We start from the raw sequence: 17984 nt of genomic DNA, 5'->3' as shown, positions 1-17984 counted from the left end.
GCCTATTAACCTTTGGATGCCAGTGACATACAAGTCCACATGCACCAAGAAAGTCCCCATCTTCTGAGACCCTGTCTACACAAGGAGAAAGGCATTACAGCCAACTCCAGAGGGAAGCAGATACTTGGAGTTTCTAGTAACATCTGGCCAGCAAGGAGCAGGAATCCAGCAGTTCTGCATTGGAGAGTTAAGCATCATTCCAATGTGGTGAGCTGAAGCACAAGGAGCTCCCTAAGGCTGAGCCCCTGACCCCAGATTCTCAACTGCACACGAGGCAGCTCATCTTCTCCCTCTCTGATCCCCAGAGTCACATGGTGAACACTGGGTCAGCAGCAGAACCAAAGAACTCAGCTGGGGCACAAATTATGTCATAGGCTACACTGATTTCAGTGGTCCAAGTTGAGGTTAAACTGATAACAAAGTCCATATGAAATTAATACATTAATGAGACAATTACCTAAGCAAAATGTTGTCCAATGGTATGTTTTTAATCAAGCAGCACAAGACTTGTACCTATTTGCAAACTTCTAGCCCAGATTACCCGGGAAAGATAGTTCCTGGACCATTCTGAATAATGCCTGCTCATGCCAGGGGCACCCCTTAAGATGACATCCCATTCTGTGTCATATGCAAAGGTCATAGTAATCAGAAAACAAATTCAATGCTGATATTTATGCCAGCTTCCTAAGAGATTCACTTAGGTCCAGATATCCTGAGTGGCCTTCAGGATTGTCTTCTGAGAAATGGACACTGTTTGCCTCCAGAGTATTGAGTGGAAGCAGGAACTGATGTCAGCCCAGGCCTAACCTATCATCTTTCTCAGCACTAACCAGCAGCATACCCAATGGGGGAGGTTTTCATGTCAATGGAGAGGTTGCATTTCTCTGTGAGTCCTCTCAAATCACATCCTAGCCCAGATTTCAGACCTAGTGGAATGTCACCTCCTCTCTAAAGTTGGTACTGTTGTGTTACCTCCCATGTATGCTATGCCTACTTCAAGCCATTATGCACTGTGCCTTGGGTTTGCTCACAGGTCATCTTGGTTCTTGTTAGTGAAGTGTAATGAGCATAGGTACAGCCATGGCTTGATTCCAAGGTGTTTCCTAAGCCCAGGCTTAATCCTCAAAGTGATTCTATGTTAGGAACTGTTATTGCTCCCATTTTAGTGTCAAAACACGAGGCTTGGAGGGACCAGGTAAAATATTCAAGATCATGACCGCATGGCTGGACTGGCACACACACAGACAGGTTGACTCTGATGTCCTGATTTGAACCAGTAAAACTGCCACCCTCATGTGAACACTGTGACTGCAGACTTTGAGAAAAGCTCATGGACCTACATAGGGCAAATAGAGCTTGGCATCTGCCTGCCTGGCTCAGGGATCCCAGAACATATGTAAACACAGTTAGAGACACAGATGAGTGATTCTCCTATTAAACAACAGCTACAACTGTTTGCTATCAGTTCTTGCTGTGGGCAGGAACATGCCACAAGCAGAGAAAACAAAGAGTAGGATGGCTTTGCCCTGGCTCAGCTGCTCAGAGGTCAGCACAAGGCTTTAGGCACAGGAGGTGCTACCATGAATCCAGTTAACTGATATGGTATCTCACGGAACAATAGCATCAACAGGAAGTCCAAGGAATGCTGTGCTGGAGGGGTCAAAGTTTTCTGGAAGGAGTGGATAAGAAACAAGGGAGGTAAGATTCTCTAGGGTCTCAGGAGAGCTTGCATTCTTCAGGCAACTGGCATAGGAGGAGGAAAAGAGGGTGGTCATATGAGTGAAGAAGGCTGAAGAAATTCAGTGTCCCTCAGATGGCCACTGAGGCTTGGAGCTGAAGTCACAGCTTAAGAAGTTTGGGTTGGAGTGATGGCTTCAAGATGCAAGTCTTCAGTGTCCAGATGTTCACTCTGCTGCTTCTGCTGCAATGTAATCACGACCCAGGAACAATAACTTCAGCAGGTCCGTCAGACACACATTCTGTTTCTGTCATCTGTGATTTTCTGACCCCTTTTTAGAACCTCACCTTTGTCTCTGAGTCACTTCTCTGTCTCCCAGTCTGGGGATTTCTCTTTTTTCAAGCCAGTACAGCTCAATAGTTATTAATTTAGAATGCCCAATCAAGCCAAGATGTCAGCAAATGAGGAAGTGGCCACTGATACAGTAAGTGAGTTTTGGGCTGAGATGCTCCCTTGAGTGTAGTTGCAAAACTGAAATTGGGAAGTCTGATGTTGCCTGGAGCCATCAGCCAACAGCTGTGCACAGAGTTGCCCCAGGAGCCTGAGTTTTCTCTCCAGGGTCTCTAGGAGCTGTTGAAGGGTGGGCAAGAATACCAGGGCTAAACATGTCTATATGCTTAGTGAATTGGCTCTGCTCTCCCTTTATCCAGGCTGGCACACTTGAAGGAGCCCACCAGGGCTTCTAGAGGCATACTGTTCTTTAATGACCAGCATGAGCCATTAACAAACTCCCAATTGCTCATTTTCAGTTTTGTGAAATACAGCAAGATAGAACCTAGAATAATATGTAAAGACAGATAAAAGCAGAGGGCCAGATATACCACTTATTAAAATGGGGGTCTCAGCCATTTCTAGTTAGCTGTTAGTGTAGTCCATCACTTCCTTTTACTTCTGAGGCCTGGGATGAGCTCTTTCACTCCTTAGGCGCGATGGAGGGCTTCCAGATGAATCTGCCTTGGTGAGGTTAGGGTGCTGCCTTGGCCTCTTAACTATCCAAGCCTTTCACTCTCTGTCACCTGTTTTAAGGAGAACTCTGCATGGATCTGTGCCAAGTTCCACCAAAGTCAACCATCTTAGGAAGTCCGAGATTTAGGAAGCAGTATTTAAAAGAGTAATCCCATGAACAAACAAAATGCCCCAGGGAATTCTAATGCCCCAGTCTGATTGTGGTCCTGCTTTTCTTTCTTGGACAAGTCTCGGGTAGCTGGTGCTAGCCTCCAACTTGCCATGTAGGTGAGGGTGACCTTGGACTTCTGATTTCCTGTCTCTACCTTCCAAGGACTCTAATACAGGCAAGCTCCACCATGCCCAGTTTATGTGGTGCTGGGGATGGGACTTCTCTTCGTACCCAGAAGGTGAGCACTCCACCTACTGGGCTATATCCCTAGTCCCTGAGACCCAGCTTTAATTCTTGTGCTATGCTTGACATATTTCTCAGGATCCACATTTTACCTCCCTTCTCCAAAAGGACTGGTCCACTAACCAGGTTTCTCTTTCATCCCTTGACTTTAGGGTACACAGTAATGTGTGAGCAGTTACCACTGTAACATTTTAAAGCCATGCATTACTCCAAAGTTCAGCTTGCCTCAAGGGTCTGACAAAAAGGGGTCTGAAGAAAGAACTGGGTCCTTGGGCTGTGTGACCCTGTTCACACACAAGCACAATCAGGAATGCCCACGAGCCCTCATGAACACACACGTGTGCATGCACAAACACAAGCACACATCAACACGTGCCCATGCTTTGTAATCACAAGGAGCTGCTCACTGTATCTATAAGTGTTGGGAGCAGACCAAGCCCTTCCCTACTCTGAGGGCACTCCCTCACCCACTCTCCACACCTTGCAAGATCACTGTCCCGACTGCAATGACTCTTGTCCCTATCTTCTGAGGAAGTGAGTAGCTCTCGTCTGTAACTCCAGAGACCTCTGCTTACAGCATTGTTGTGGGGCTATCACTTGGGTGCAGGATGAAGGGTTTATATGTCTACCTGCTATGGGTCTGCTGTGACTGCAAACACAGCGATTATATCTGATTTGATGCACAGAACCCAGGACCCCGTGTTATCCAAGAACTTGTAGGATAAAGATGAATTTATGCAGAGACTTTTGCCTTCCTCTTTATGAAAGGGTTGAAAATTCAAATTGGACAGAACAGGATTGCTCGAAACAAAAGACGCAGAGAGGAGCCCCTTCCAAACTGCTCTGTGTGAAAGGTGGCTATGTTGGAAAAGCCTGGCTGTGAAAGGCTCAGCTACATCCAGGCCCTCCTTTCTCTGTCACAGGCAGGAGATGCATGACTACTGAGAAGCCCAACTTTGTCTCTGCTTCAGCCTTCTCACCACCAGTGGTATATATAGTGCAGCCCTATACCAGGTGAGTTCCTGGCTTTGGGCCCTGGAGCTGCCAGCCACACAGAATGTGAGACTCTAGGGGACAACTGAAAACCCTCACCTTTGCCAGCAAACAAGAAGTCAGAAAGGTCTTTGGAAGCCCCTACCCCCAGCACTGATGTATAAGCCATTGAGAGAAGCCTTGCTTCCAATGAGAGCCATCAACCCCGCACAGTCCAGATTCTGTCCTGCAGGACGCCACTGGGAGCAGGGTGCTTTAGACAGACAGAACCCCCACTTTCATGCCAGAAGGTTTTAGAAGGAATCAGATTGCCAGAGACTCTTCTCCCAGAAATCGTCTTGTGAAAGTAGTGGTGGGGTACCCCCGGTTCTCAGTGAGGGACTTCAGATAGCAGTTGTTCTGACAGGAAGTGCTCTCCAAAATGCTTCCAAAAATAGTTTTGATTATTGAGGTGTGATTGGATCCTGAAGACTCGGACCTAATCAAATGATTGCTGTTTGACTGGAATAATACTAGAGTGCTATTACTGGGAGGTGGAACCTAGTTTAAGGATTACAAGGGTGTGTCCTGAAAAGATATACTTGGGGGCCACTCCTTGACTCTCTCTGCTCCCTGGCCACCACAAGTTGAGCAACCCTGTTGCACCATGTCCACTCTGCAATCATGCTCCAGAGCCTTGGAGTCAGCAGACTTCAGCCTAAAACTCCCAAAGTCACAAGGTGAAATAAACATTCCGTCCTCTACAGTTTTTCTTACAGGTATCTGTCATACTGTTGTTTTGTTTTTTTGTTTTTTAAAAATCTAACATGGTGATTGAGCCAGAAGTCTGCTTTTGGTTTCTGATAGTGGAGCTTGTAGAGTCTACCCTCTAGTCCACATTGGTACATTGTGAACTTCACACTGGAGAGCAGAGAAGAGGCCTGGCTACCAAATTCCCAAAGGTTCAATGCATCCTTCTAATGGGATTCCATCTAATGCATTGTCCAGAATTCTCTTAGGCTAGAACACTTCCCAGCAAGACAAGATCCTAGAGGAAGCTGAGTCCCTGAGGCCTCCACAGTCCAGACTAGCTAGGGCTGGAGTCCCGTAAGTTGCCCAGGACCTGGATACCAGCTCAGAGTACTGGACACCAGGACCAGCAGAGGATCCAGAGGCAGATCTTGGTCTCGATGCTCAGTCACAGGAAGAGCACGTAATTGTCCCAATCTCATTTCCAAGCATTGACATGATTTGAGAGATTTAATTACCTGTAAAGGAACTTACCTTATCAACGTGATTAGCAATCTCTATTAACCGCTGCTTAACTTTCTCCAGATCTTTTCCTTGCCTCTGAAACTTAACCATTTGAAATGCCAGCATTAGTAACAATAAGAATATCAACCTGGATTCTTATTCCCAGATCCTGAGATGTGAAGTCTTGGGCTCCGGAGATACCCTGAACTGTGTGTGTGTGTGTGTGTGTGTGTGTGTGTGTGTGTGTGTGTGTGTGTGTGTGTGTGTGTGTGTGTGTTGGGGAGTCTTCACATTTACAATGCAGAAGCTCACATCAGGCCAGATAGTTTCCCCAGCTGGGGAGTCCCTGCAATTCCCTTCAATGCAGGTCCTCAAGCCAAAGACCCATACGGTAACCTCTGCAATTCTTTCAGCCTCAGAAATGATGGAGGCAGGGACATGTTTTGGCAAAGAGAAAATGGACAATGGGAAGGCTGTCCAAGGCCACTTTTCATATCATCAGCTTGATTTTTAACTTCCTGAGAAATTTCCTTTAGATTTGTTTTTAAACATTAAATATGAGAAGCAAGAAAAGCTCATGGCAACATGTCCAAGAAAGAGGATGGAAAAAAAATTAGCAAATTCCCCATTCTCTCCTCTAAGTTGACCTTCCAGAATGGGAAGAGTTTTCTGAGAAATTGTCAAGCTGGTTTCACTCATGCATGTTGAATGAGGTTAGGAGAAAAATGTCACCAATTTATAACATGTTAATGGGATGGTAAGAAACCATAGGAAAGATAATCTAAAGAAAATTGATTCACAATGAAATGAAAGAAAAAAAATCAACAGGACAGAGCTATATCACAAGAGGGGAGGATTCCTCTACCATGTCTGTATAGCACTCGTTCATTCGTTCATTCATTCATTCATTCATTCATTCATTCATTCAGATGAAGACAAACCAAACTTTTCCCAAATTGTCAGAATGTAATTTAAGGTCATCCATCACTCGCTCTAGATAATTTCCCTTACTTAGAGAGCTTAGCTACAGAGAAATACTTGTATTTTTTTGGGGAAGGGGTACACTGCAATTATTTTGTTATATTAGATACACATTAAGTAGTCTGTGCTTCCTCAGAGTGGAAAGGCACAATTTTAATGCTTGTCTCCAAGGTTTTCAAGAACACACCAACAAAGGAGGCAAAGCTAGTCCTAACTGGCTAAGCACCTCCTCTTATTTCCTTTTGAAACAAACTGTCCTGAGACGTTTTTCAGGTCCTTACCTCTCGGTTGTCTGCCACAATAACCAGCTCCACATACTTGGTCATCTTAAGGGTCTCTCTTTTATGCTGCCGAGAGAGAGAGAGAGAGAGAGAGAGAGAGAGAGAGAGAGAGAGAGAGAGAGAGTTTTGTTTGCCTTAATACTTCCCTGGGGTTTCCAGGACATTGTTCATGTCTCTCAAAAAATAAAAACAAACAAGACAACAATGATAATATTTGCAGGGCAGACTCTTCCTCCTATGGGCTTTGTGGCTGTGTGCCACCCAGAAACTGATTCCCAGTCCCAGTGATCTTTTTGGGAAGCTTCAACAGGGGTGATCTCATTTCTGCTTTCATGTGGGAAATCCTAAAAAGGAGTGTAACATTCTCACTGAATCATTGATTGTGGGTTCAAAACAAGTCAAGGTCATTTTTAGACAAAAAACGAGCACCTAAACAACTCCAAAGAACATTCTAGAACCAGAGTTAGCCAAAAGCTTGTTGTTACAGACTACCCGAGGATGTGAAGATCACTGAAGGCACACTGGAGTACAGCCTATCACTTGGGCTTTTATGGCCTATGTATATCTGCTCCACAATTGGAGGAGAGTGGAGGAGAATACAGTTTGTAGAGAAATGTGTGTTCCCTCTGGGAAAATGCTGAGTTCTTTCTGGGGAATGGATGTTTGTGGCCAATCATTTAAACATCTAGTTTGAAGCAGTGGAAGACTGGGCTGAAGAGCAGAAGGCAATGAGACAAAGGACAAAGGACCAGTTGAGAGACCAGGAAGCAAGAATATTTTTAAAAATATGACATGGGAGGGTTGGGATTGGCAAGAGTGGAGAGTCTGAGAAGAATATGGAAACTGTATCAGGGTGCAGGAAACTGTATCAGGGACACTCAGCAGTAGAGATACAGATCCAAACAAGATGGCCTCTGGGGCAGGTTACATTGTAATCAGGCTTCCTCAGAAACCGTTTACACTCTTCTGTAAATTACTGGGAGGATCCCAAAGGCATTTTTTAGGGGAAATAAACCAATTCGTGGAGGGTGGTCTCCAAAATCAAACACTGAAAACAAAAAAAGCAAAGCCTTCTGTTTCTGCAATAACACACTTTGGAGGAAGTGGGGGTTGATTTGTCTCTGGTCCTCCCCAACTGAAATTGCTGGTTTATGACTTAAGTCTCATACAGGGCTTCAGTAGAAAACTCAGTGTTACAAGCACTTGTCCAGACAAAAGCAAAAGGGATGAAGGCATGCTTTGAATCAGGTTTCCAGTCACATAATCCGCAGGGAAACATCTTTCATAAAACAAATCTCCACCAGGCCAGAATCTTCCAAACAGATTTTTACAAGAAAAATGTTTGTATTATAGTGGTGTTCCCGCTTGCTGCCCAGCTGTGCTGATTCATGAATTTAGGTGTCCCTGAAGAAATCTGGAAACCTCATGGAGGAAGGAAAATAAAGTACCATGAAAGGTATAATTTCTCACGCTTTTACAGTGCTGCAAGGGGAAACCGTCAGGCGTGGTAACTGTATGTGCAGGCAGGCTTCATGGTGATAACTGGGAACGCAGAGAGGCAGAAAGTCAGCCCCCGTGTGTGCTCAAAATGAGACACTTCTGGAAACGAGAGTGTCTTGTGCTTTTTCCTTACCTCCGAGGGCCAAAGAAGTAGAAATCTCCTTACACTTTCTCTCCCCCAACCCCATGGTGTACACATGTATGCATGTGTATGTTTGTATGTATGTATGCATGTGTATGTTTGTATGTGTGCTTCTGTAGGAGTGTGTGTGCATGCACACACATGTATATGCATTCGTGTGGATGCCAGAGGTTGCTGGCAAGTGTCTTCCTCTAACCCTCTCTACCTTGATTTTTTTTTTTTTTTTGAGACATGGTCTCTCAGGGAACTGGGAGATGATCATTTCAGTCAGTCTCCGGGACCCAGCAGTGCTGGGGTGGCAGGTGCATACTTGTTGCATCTGGCTCTGTACATGGGTGCTGGGGGATCTGAACCCAGAACAGAATGAACTTTACTGGTTGAGCTATCTCTCTAGCTCCCAGGAATCAATTTCTTTCTCCCTTCCCTCCCCACCCCCTACAAAGCCCTGTTCAACCATGAACAAATTCAGCTAATTATGCAGACAAAAACATGGTTGTGGAAATGAAGAAATAAATTAATCTCTCATGAAAAACTCATCACAAAAGCGCTAGTTGCTTAGGCATTTACACTTTTCAGACTGCAGAGGGTGAAATCTATGACCAGAGGACATTTCCAACTGGCCTTGGACCATCATTTAGAAAACATACAATCCCAGATAATGAAAACAAACACACGAACACAATTTTCCTGTCTCTGCAGTTTTCAGAGAAATCCACATTTTCTCATGAATTCAGAGAATTGCAAGCTCAGAGAGAAGTTTAACCACATCATAATGAAAAGCCACAGGGGAGTGGCCAGCTCCCTGAAGGAGAGGCTTAAATTACCTCCACGTGATCTTTACCTATCTAGGCTGTCCAGTTTTAAAAATATATACTTTAAATTTGTGATATGGGCAGCAACATTTGAAAGTGCTTGTTTGACTGAATTTTCATTCTGCAGGGTTGTGAACAAAAGCTCTGAGAAGGGACCAACAGTTTCAATTCCAAGGTGGGGATGGAGTTGGAGACAAGGTACCAGAGGGGGAACTAGTTCCTAGACCTCTGAAAGTCAACCCAGCCAAGTGCCCAGAGGCTGAGTACCCTCCGAAGAGCTTGCTGTGATGTCTGGCACAGAGAGCTTAACGCAATCAAGGAAAGCAAGGGGAGACCAGAGTACCAACGGGTTTCCACAGCAATACTGTCTTCCTATGGTCAGACCATTGACAGACATTTGCTCATCCTGCAGTGTCTTCTGGGTGCCTGCCGTTTGCCACATGATGGGTTAGGTACTGGAAATATAGGGACAGATAAGACCAAGGCCACTCACTGCCTTAATGAAGAAATTCCTTTCTCTGCTATGGGGTTGTATGGCTTGATTCTCTTATTAGAAGATTTATTTAGCCTTTGTCTCTCACAAAGCTTACTAAGGTGGCTGCTAAAAACCCCTTTCTAATCTTTTTGTTTGTTTGTTTTGAGATGAGGTCTCATGCAGCCCAGGCTGGCCTCTAACTTATTATGGAGTTGAGGCTGACCTTGAACTCATGATCTTCCTGCCTCCACCTCTAGAGTGCTGGGATCACAGGCATGCACCACCATATACAGTTTATGCAATGCCAGGGATAGCACTTGAAGCCACATGTGTGTGAGGCAAGCGCCTTACAAACTGAGCTATATCTCCAGTTCTCCCTTTCCATTCTTGCAGACACAGACCACAGAGAGAGATGGAGTCCAGGCAGGTGAACTGAGTACCAAGATAGGTTAGGCTGGACTTAAAAAAATCCCCAGAGAGAAAACCATGACACTCCTGCCTTCCAGAAGCAAATGAGGCTCTCACTACAATCTAATACAGAGCCTTGTAAAAGTGACATACAGCTCAGCTTTATATGATAGCCAGCATGACCACCTAGATCAGATGGATTCCTGGTGCTCTGTGAAGAAAAATGCAAACATCTAGAGCAGCCGAGATAGTTAACATTGGGGGGGGGGGTCAGGAAAATGCTGGAGAAGAGCAATTGTGCTTGGAGCATTGCATAAAAAAGATTAATTATCTGCAGTTACATTGATTTTTTTTAAAAAGAGTATAGAATAAATTGCAGCACAGTGAGGCAAGTGATGGGCATACAACTTGAATCTTTGCTCTGCGCATTCACCACGGAAGCTCTCCAAAATGATTTAGGTGCCCGGAACTCCCAAGTATTCTGCTTATTTGAATATTAGGGTTTTTTGGTACTGTCTTCGTTATCTGCTCAAAGTTTAGGGCAAGTTCTTTCCCTTGTGTAAGACCATCACAAGAAATTTCAGAGCAACAGTGGATGTTGAGGTAAACGGTGCTGGCAGCCATGCTTTCTTTCCCTTTCCCATTTAAAGGTTCATTTACGTTCCCATATTAGCAAAATAGTGTCATTAGGCAGGCTTTCTCATTTCTCTCCATGTCAGTGTGACTGGAAATGATGGTGCCAATCATGGGTCTGGAGAGCTGTGTATGCTCAGGGAATTAAAATACGGTCAGCAGCAAGTACAGACCAAGTTTGTACTTCTAAATGAGATGGGAGCGCATTTGAGCATCATTTAAACTGTCAAGTTATAAATCATGCAATGTGGGTAACAGGCATTCAACCAGGTACTCAAAGCCAAGAGCCTGGAAAACAAAATGCAAATGTTCGACTTGTTTATGATGGGTGAAGCTTGGCTCAGTCACATCCTAGCTGGGGTCTGGACTCGAAAGCAGGCATGTTTGAAGAGTGAAATAAACAGGAGAGGGACTAGAGAGGCTGCCTCTGATGCCAGCTCTTAAGTCTGTCACTCAAGAGAGGTGGGGAAGGGGAGGGGAGCAAGAGGGATCCTTCCAGAGCTGAAATGCTGCTGCTGCTGCTGGGACATTGTTCTTTCTCTCTCTCCTTTCCTTCCCTCCTCCTTGTCCCTTCCCTTCCCTCTCTCTGACTCTCCCCACTCCTCTGTGTGTGTGTGTGTGTGTGTGTGTGTGTGTGTGTGTGTGTGTGTGTGTGTGCACGTGTGTGTAGGTGCATGTGTGGAGGCCAGAGGGCAGCTTCAAGTGTTCCTCCTCAGGACATCATTCACAGGTTTGCTGTTGTTGGTTGGTTAGTTTATTTTTGTTTGTTTTGCTTTATTTGGGACAGAAATTTTCACTGAACTTGCCAAGTAGTCTAGACTGGCTGGCCAGGGAGCCCCAGAGATCATCCTGTCTCCATCTTCCCAGAGCTGGGATTACAAAATAGCATCAGCACATCTGGCTTTTAAAGAAAGTTATTAATATAGGTTCTGGGGATTGAACTCAGGTGTACATACATTCACTTGGTTGACTGAGCTATTTCTCTAGCCTCATTTAGTTATTTGGAAATAGGATCCTATGAACTGGCTATGTAATGAGAATGCCTGTGAACTCTTCATCTCTACCTCAACCCTCCAAAGTGCTAGGATTATAGGGGTGCACCACCACCCCTGGCATTTCTGGGTGGTTTTAGATCTGAAATTCAGATAGACTCCCATCCCTATTTCTTTTTTTTTCTTTTTAAAATTTAAATTAGAAACAAGCTTCTTTTACATGTCAATCTCAGTTCCCTCTCCCTTCCCTCCTCCCTTGCCCCCCACCGACCCCCTATCCCAACCCCTTTCTGCTCTCCAGGGAGGGTGAGACCTTCCATGGGGATCTTCAAAGTCTGTCATAGCATTTGGAGCAGGGCCTAGACCCTCACCCGTGTGTCTAGGCTGAGAGAGTATCCCTCTATATGGAGTAGGCTCCCAAAGTTCATTTGTGTACTAGGGGTAAATACTGATCCACTACCAGTGGCCCCATAGATTGTCCAGACCTCCAAACTGACTTCCTCCTTCAGGGGGTCTGGTTTCCCAGCTATCAGTCTGGAGTCCATGAGCTCCCCCTTTGTTCAGGTCAGCTGTTTCTATGGGTTTCTCCAGCCTGGTCTTGTCCCTTTTGCTCATCACTTCTTCCTCTCTGCAACTGGATTCCAGAGTTCAGCACAGTGTTTAGCTGCGGGTGTCTGTGTCTGCTTCCATCAGCTACTGGATGGCATATAAGGTAGTCACCAATCTCATTATCGGAAAAGGATATTTAAGGTAGCCTCTCGACTATTGCTTAGATTGTTAGTTGGAGTCAACTTTGAAGATCTCTGGACATTTCCCTAGTGCCAGAATTCTCTTTAAACCTATAATGGCTTCCTTTATGATGGTTTCTCTTTTCTTGCTCTCCTCTATTCTTCCCCTGACTAGATCTTCCTGTTCTCTCATGTCCTCCTCTTCCTCTTCTTCTCCCCCTTTCTTTCTTCTAATTCCCTCCCCCATGCTCCCCATTAGCTTAGGAGATCTTGTCCCTTTCCCTTCTCCCCATCCCTATTTCTTAAGCAGCAATGCCAAGATAAGCAACAGCGTGTAAAGGGGGAGCTCGTCTTTCTCTGAGGAGGCAGAAAAACAAACGTTTTGAGCATTGTTCATGGACAATCTTGGGAATCATCATAGGAGAAAGGGCTTTGGATATCATGACAGAGTATCTGGATGGATGGGGAAAAGTCCAGAGCTGGGTGGTTTAGAGCAGTCTAGGGGAACAGACACTCTGCACAGGCATAAAGGGAATGCAGGGAGGGGGCAAACTGAACATAACTCTTGTTTAAACTTAGAGGATTTAGATGGGGAGAGGTAGTTTGGGGGTAGTACATGTTGTGATGCATTGACCTAGCATGTGTTAGGCTCGGGTTCAATTTCAAGTACTGTTGGAAAGCAAAACGAAGGAAAGAAAGAAACAAAGAAGGAAGGAAGGAAAGAAAGAAACCAAGAAAGAAGGGAAGGAAGGAAGGAAAGAAGGATGAAAGAAAGAAGGAAAGAAATGAAAGACTAAGATGCACCAAGAATAACCTTTATGGAATGTTGATGGTGAGGTATATTGTTAGCTCAAAGTTAGGTTACTATTAACTAAAGATGGGAAAGACAAAATGTGTTGAGGGATGTAAAGAACATGTCACTCTTGCCATCCTTGACAATCAAATGTTAACAGAGGGAACATCATACATTTGATTTGTTTAGATACTTCTTCTCAAGTGAAGAATAGGAAAAACACACATACACACCCCCTTACCCCCCAAACAAAACAAAACAGACAGAAAAAGGTGATGCTTTCATCTCTGGTTATAGCCTAGTGGTGGAAAAGACCCTTTGCTCCTTGCCAGCAAAGCTCCACTGGGCCTGTACAGCTTGTATGAATGGCCATGAGCAGGTACCTCAGGGCAGAGTTGTTCCAGGGTATTATAGGAAATGTGGGTGAGGAGAGTCAGCTTATAGCACAGACTCTGTTGACAACTCCCATGCTGCAGCAAAAAGAGTGATGGCAGGAGTTCGGAAAAGGCAGGCTGCTGCACCGTCCTGGAGGGCAAGGACAAACACACAGCATGGCCTAAGAATAACCAGGGCTTTAGTAAAACCACCAGAGAAGGCTCAGAGGCTCTCTGCACATGCAGGTGGGTAAAGGTGGTTTATTTTCTATACCCAGTTCTGAGATCCCAAACTGTGGAACAGACCAGGGGTGATGACACCACAATATGGAGAACAAGAAAGGGTGGGGGACCCATGCTTGCTTTGCTGGCTTCACCCTGCTGTCCATGCCCATGGTGACTTTGCCACTCCTTGACACTGATGATGAGACTTAACTCATCACATGTTAATGAGTCTGATGATCACATGTGCAGGGAAGAGGCAGGGGTTCGAGTTTGTGGCCATACTCTTCCCAGGACATCCCCTGCCTCCTGAGGAATGGGGATCATTCCATACACACTGCATTCAGCAGCAAGGTTGCTCCAGACCTCCTAGCCCTGCAGGTCCCTTCTTTCAGCCCTCAGCTCAAGAACCATGAACTTGGGATTCCCTCTTACCCTTCTGGACCACATTTGAGAGGGTTCAGGGGAGACATCCACGGTGAGGCTGGACTGGTTATGATGTGACCCACACAATCCCTGGGTGTTCTTCATGTTCTCAGCGGGGACCAGTTTGTATCTGTCGGTGGTGTTTTTCATCGGTTCTAAGATGTAGGTTTTATTCTCAAACACAATAAGTCCCCTGTTGAAAAGGTAAAACAAATATTAATTTTTAAAGGACAGTTTTTTTAAAGGTAAAGATAGATTTTAAAAAAAGATTTATTTTTACTTTTACTTATCTCTCTGTTGTGTGTGGGTGTTGGGGCGTGTGTGTATGATGTGTGTGCTGCATGTATGTGGGGGCCTGAGGAGGCCAGAAGACAGTGTTGGTCCCTGGAGATTGGACTTATCTATATAATACCCCAGCCAGTGTAGTAGACCAGCACCATTCCCCACTGCTTACATCAATTTCTCTCTTTCTTTTCTCTTTCCCTATTCCCTTTCCTCCAATTGCTACGTCCCCGTTAGCTGGGAGGTTGGCATGGCTTATGGTAAAAGGGTTTATATCTTTATCTCATTATGTTAAATATCCCTCCCTTCCCCCCGCTCACCTCTATTATTCCTACTGATCCTCTATGTATGTATTCTTTATGCATTCCTACTCTTCTGCATATTCTTTTTCTCTGGTTCTCATCTAGCAACAGAATCATAACCACTCACTTCTCTTATTTTTACTTCCACTCATACTCACAATGACTGACATATTAGTATAGATGGTACTATCTGGGCTCCTTTACTCCCTAAAACAGTTAGTATTTAACAAGCGTCTGTTTTGTAGCCTCCTGCTACTCTATTGCCAGAGCAGGTCAACTGCTGGGTAGTGACTATTCCTACAGTTAGTATCAAGCCTCAGGGATGGACTTGAGATAGATCCTGGTGTCTGTAATGCCAGTCTGATGGAGGCAAAGCTCACCCACCAAGACTCTTTTGAAGTATAAACCCCTCCACTAAAAGAAGAGAGCTGACCTGAAAACAAGGACAAAAATTCTTAACCAACCATCTAGCCTCACATGAGCAGATCCAAGTACAAAGAGAGAAGTAACATGACGTATCAGGACTGTGTGTCTTCTCCCAAACCAACCAATCCATAGTTATGGCTCCTGATGAAAAGGACTCAAATGAAGTTCTAGTCACAAAATTTAAAGGGATGATTACACATATGTTCAAACAACTTGTGGAGGACACAAGTAATTTCCAAGAGAGCACAAACAGTTTACTAAACAAGGAAGTCAATTCATGATATGGAAAGAGAAAGAAAAGAGATACTGAAGAAAAGTCAATGGACATGAAGATGGAAATGAAAACCACAGTAGATAAAGTAAAAAGTTCAGTGTAAAGCCTCGCCAACAGAATGTAACATGATAGAATAGCCAGTGTGAAAACAAAATAGACAAGTGGATCAGTCCAGCAGCATCAATAACAGATTTTTTAAAATGTATGGATGGAACATGCACAACAAAATGGCAAAAATTACAAATCATGGACACAGAAGAAGAAGGAGAAGATTTTCAAGCAAAAGATGAAACTATTTCACAGAAGAAAATAAGCACAGAAGAAAACCTCCAAATCTAGGGAGAGAGAAGCTGACCCAGATCCAAGAGGGACACAGAACACCAAACAGACAAGACTGGAGAAGAGGCTTCCTGTGTCATATTACACTTTCAAAACAGAATGTACAGAACAAGGGAAGTCCACTGAAAGGTTCCAAAGAGAAGGACCAGGCTACAAGGAAAGACAAGGCCATCGGAACAACTGCTGGCTTTTCAATCAAAACCTTAAAAGCACCAAGGGCTTGAGGTAAGGTATTTGAAAATCTGAAAGACCACAACTGCCAACCCAGCTTAATATCACCTGCAGAACTATCTATCATAACTGAAGGTGGAAGAAAACTTTCCATGATAAAGGCAGGCAAAAGGAATCCATGGCCATCAAATCACTCCTGCAGAGAACGCTTCACTGCAGGGAATCCTTGGAACTGAAGAGAAAGATAAACACACTCAAGAGGCTAAAGGAGGAAAAAAATAAATGATACTTAAAAAGAAATTAAACAAAAGAATACTGAGAAATCCCCAAACACTGTAAATCAACAAAGAATGATGGGGATATACACACACCTGTCAGTAACAGCCCTGTTTATGGATCATCTCAATTATCCCATCCAGAGCCACAGACTAGAAGACCAGATTAGAGAACAGAGTTCTTGTTTTGCATCAAGAAACGCACTTTATGGCCAAAACCAAACATTACCTAAAGGTGAATGGATGGAAAAAAGTATCCCAAGCAAATGGAACTAAGGAGAAGCAGACATTGTTACCCTAGTATCTGACAGGATAGACTGAAGATACTTCTCCTCAGAGGAGATAAAGAATGTCACTTCATACTGACCAAGAGAACCATCCATCAAAAGAAAACACAATTCTAAATATAGGTCCCAAAGGCAGGCTGATCCCATTTCATAAAACAAATACTTTTACATCCAAAGTCACAGACCAACTCCAACACAGTAGTAGTGGGTGACTTCAGTATTACATTGTCACCAGTAGACACACCAGCTGGGCAAATATTAATAAAGAAGCATTAGGATTAAGTGACATCAACTGTTTTCTTCAAGTCTATCTCATTTTTTGGGACAAGGTCTCTCAATGACCCTGGAGTTTGCTGATTTGGTTAGACAAGCTATCTAGCAAGCCCCAGGGATCCTTCTGTCTCCACCTTCCCAGCACTGGGATTACAGACTTACAAAGCTACACATGGTTTTTTTATATGGGCTCTGAGAACAAACTCGGGTCCTCACACCTGCAAGGCAAGTGCTTTATGAACTGAGATGTCTCTCTAGATCATAACTATTCCTTCTGGCCATACTTCTATATGCAAATGCTATGGAGGGAAGAGGGCTGATTGATTAGGTTATCTCTTTGGGCTGAGTGTTAAATACACAGTAACTCACTCAAGATGCATCAGCTGCTTCTTTTACCAACTCTTTGTTGAGGTGTCACAGGCAGTGGGAGGCACACATCACTGCTAGGATATTCACTGCCCCCCACCCAAGTGAGAGGACAGCACCCAGACATAGAGCAGTTAGAAACCAGTGAGAGCTGTGGAGGACACTGGCAAAAATCGTCATGACTAACTGTTAGAGTGAGGGAGCCAACAGAGTTTGGAAGTAACTGAAGAAGCTTGGGCCACATTCATATGCCATGACAGATGAAAAGAAGCTGCAGATAGCTTCTCACCTCCCCCACCCAAGACAGTATCTGTGAGCATGCCTAGATCCATGACCCAGGTACACTCTGGGCTACAGCTATGAGGGGCAGCCTGCATCTCCTACACTGAAATGTTTCATGAAATAAAACTGACATTTCTAAGTTTGTAATGGGTGGCTGGAATTTTTGTTCATTAGTGCTGACTTTAGGACACCCAAATTAAGAAAAAAAATACCATGTGCTTTTTTGCTGTTTTCTTCAATTCTTAGCCATCCAGTCAGCTGGGGACAGATAATGAAACATGGCACTGTGCTCTGATCATGAGAAAGAAGCCAATTGCTAAAAGTTTTTTTTTCTACTTAGTGGAAAGTTCTAGAAATTGTTACTTGGTCATAAAAATGTTCTCATATCTCCTTTTATCTTTTAAGTCATCCAAAGGCCAGATGTTGAGAAACAGCGGTGAAGGCCTCCCCTTTGCTCCACACAGTTGGCAACCTACAATACAGCATAATTAAATAATTGCTTTGGACTATCTTGGGCATAATTAATCATTTAGCTGTAAAGATCTCTGGAAAGAACAGTCCAAAATTCAAGCACTCAAGGTTTCTGAGATGTAGAAATGTGATGTTCTCACAGCCC

General features: G+C 44.2%; 1 protein-coding gene across 4 annotated transcripts in view; it reads right to left on the bottom strand.

The window, feature by feature from the left end:
- Positions 1-17984, bottom strand: part of Adam12 (ADAM metallopeptidase domain 12) — a 315670-nt gene that overhangs the window by 80562 nt on the left and 217124 nt on the right. For all 4 annotated transcript variants that reach the window (XM_027409112.2, XM_035442147.1, XM_027409111.2 and 1 more), the window contains 3 exons: positions 14101-14284; positions 6587-6652; positions 5355-5426 (listed from right to left, as the gene is read on the bottom strand). In XM_027409112.2, the coding sequence (XP_027264913.1) occupies positions 5355-5426; positions 6587-6652; positions 14101-14284 (322 nt within the window). The remainder of the gene's footprint in view (positions 1-5354; positions 5427-6586; positions 6653-14100; positions 14285-17984) is intronic.

Source organism: Cricetulus griseus, chromosome 3, assembly GCF_003668045.3.
Source record: "Cricetulus griseus strain 17A/GY chromosome 3, alternate assembly CriGri-PICRH-1.0, whole genome shotgun sequence".
Classification (NCBI taxonomy): Eukaryota; Metazoa; Chordata; class Mammalia; order Rodentia; family Cricetidae; genus Cricetulus; species Cricetulus griseus.
The sequence above is the reverse complement of the archived record's forward strand: the minus strand, read 5'-3'. Positions and strand labels throughout refer to the sequence as shown.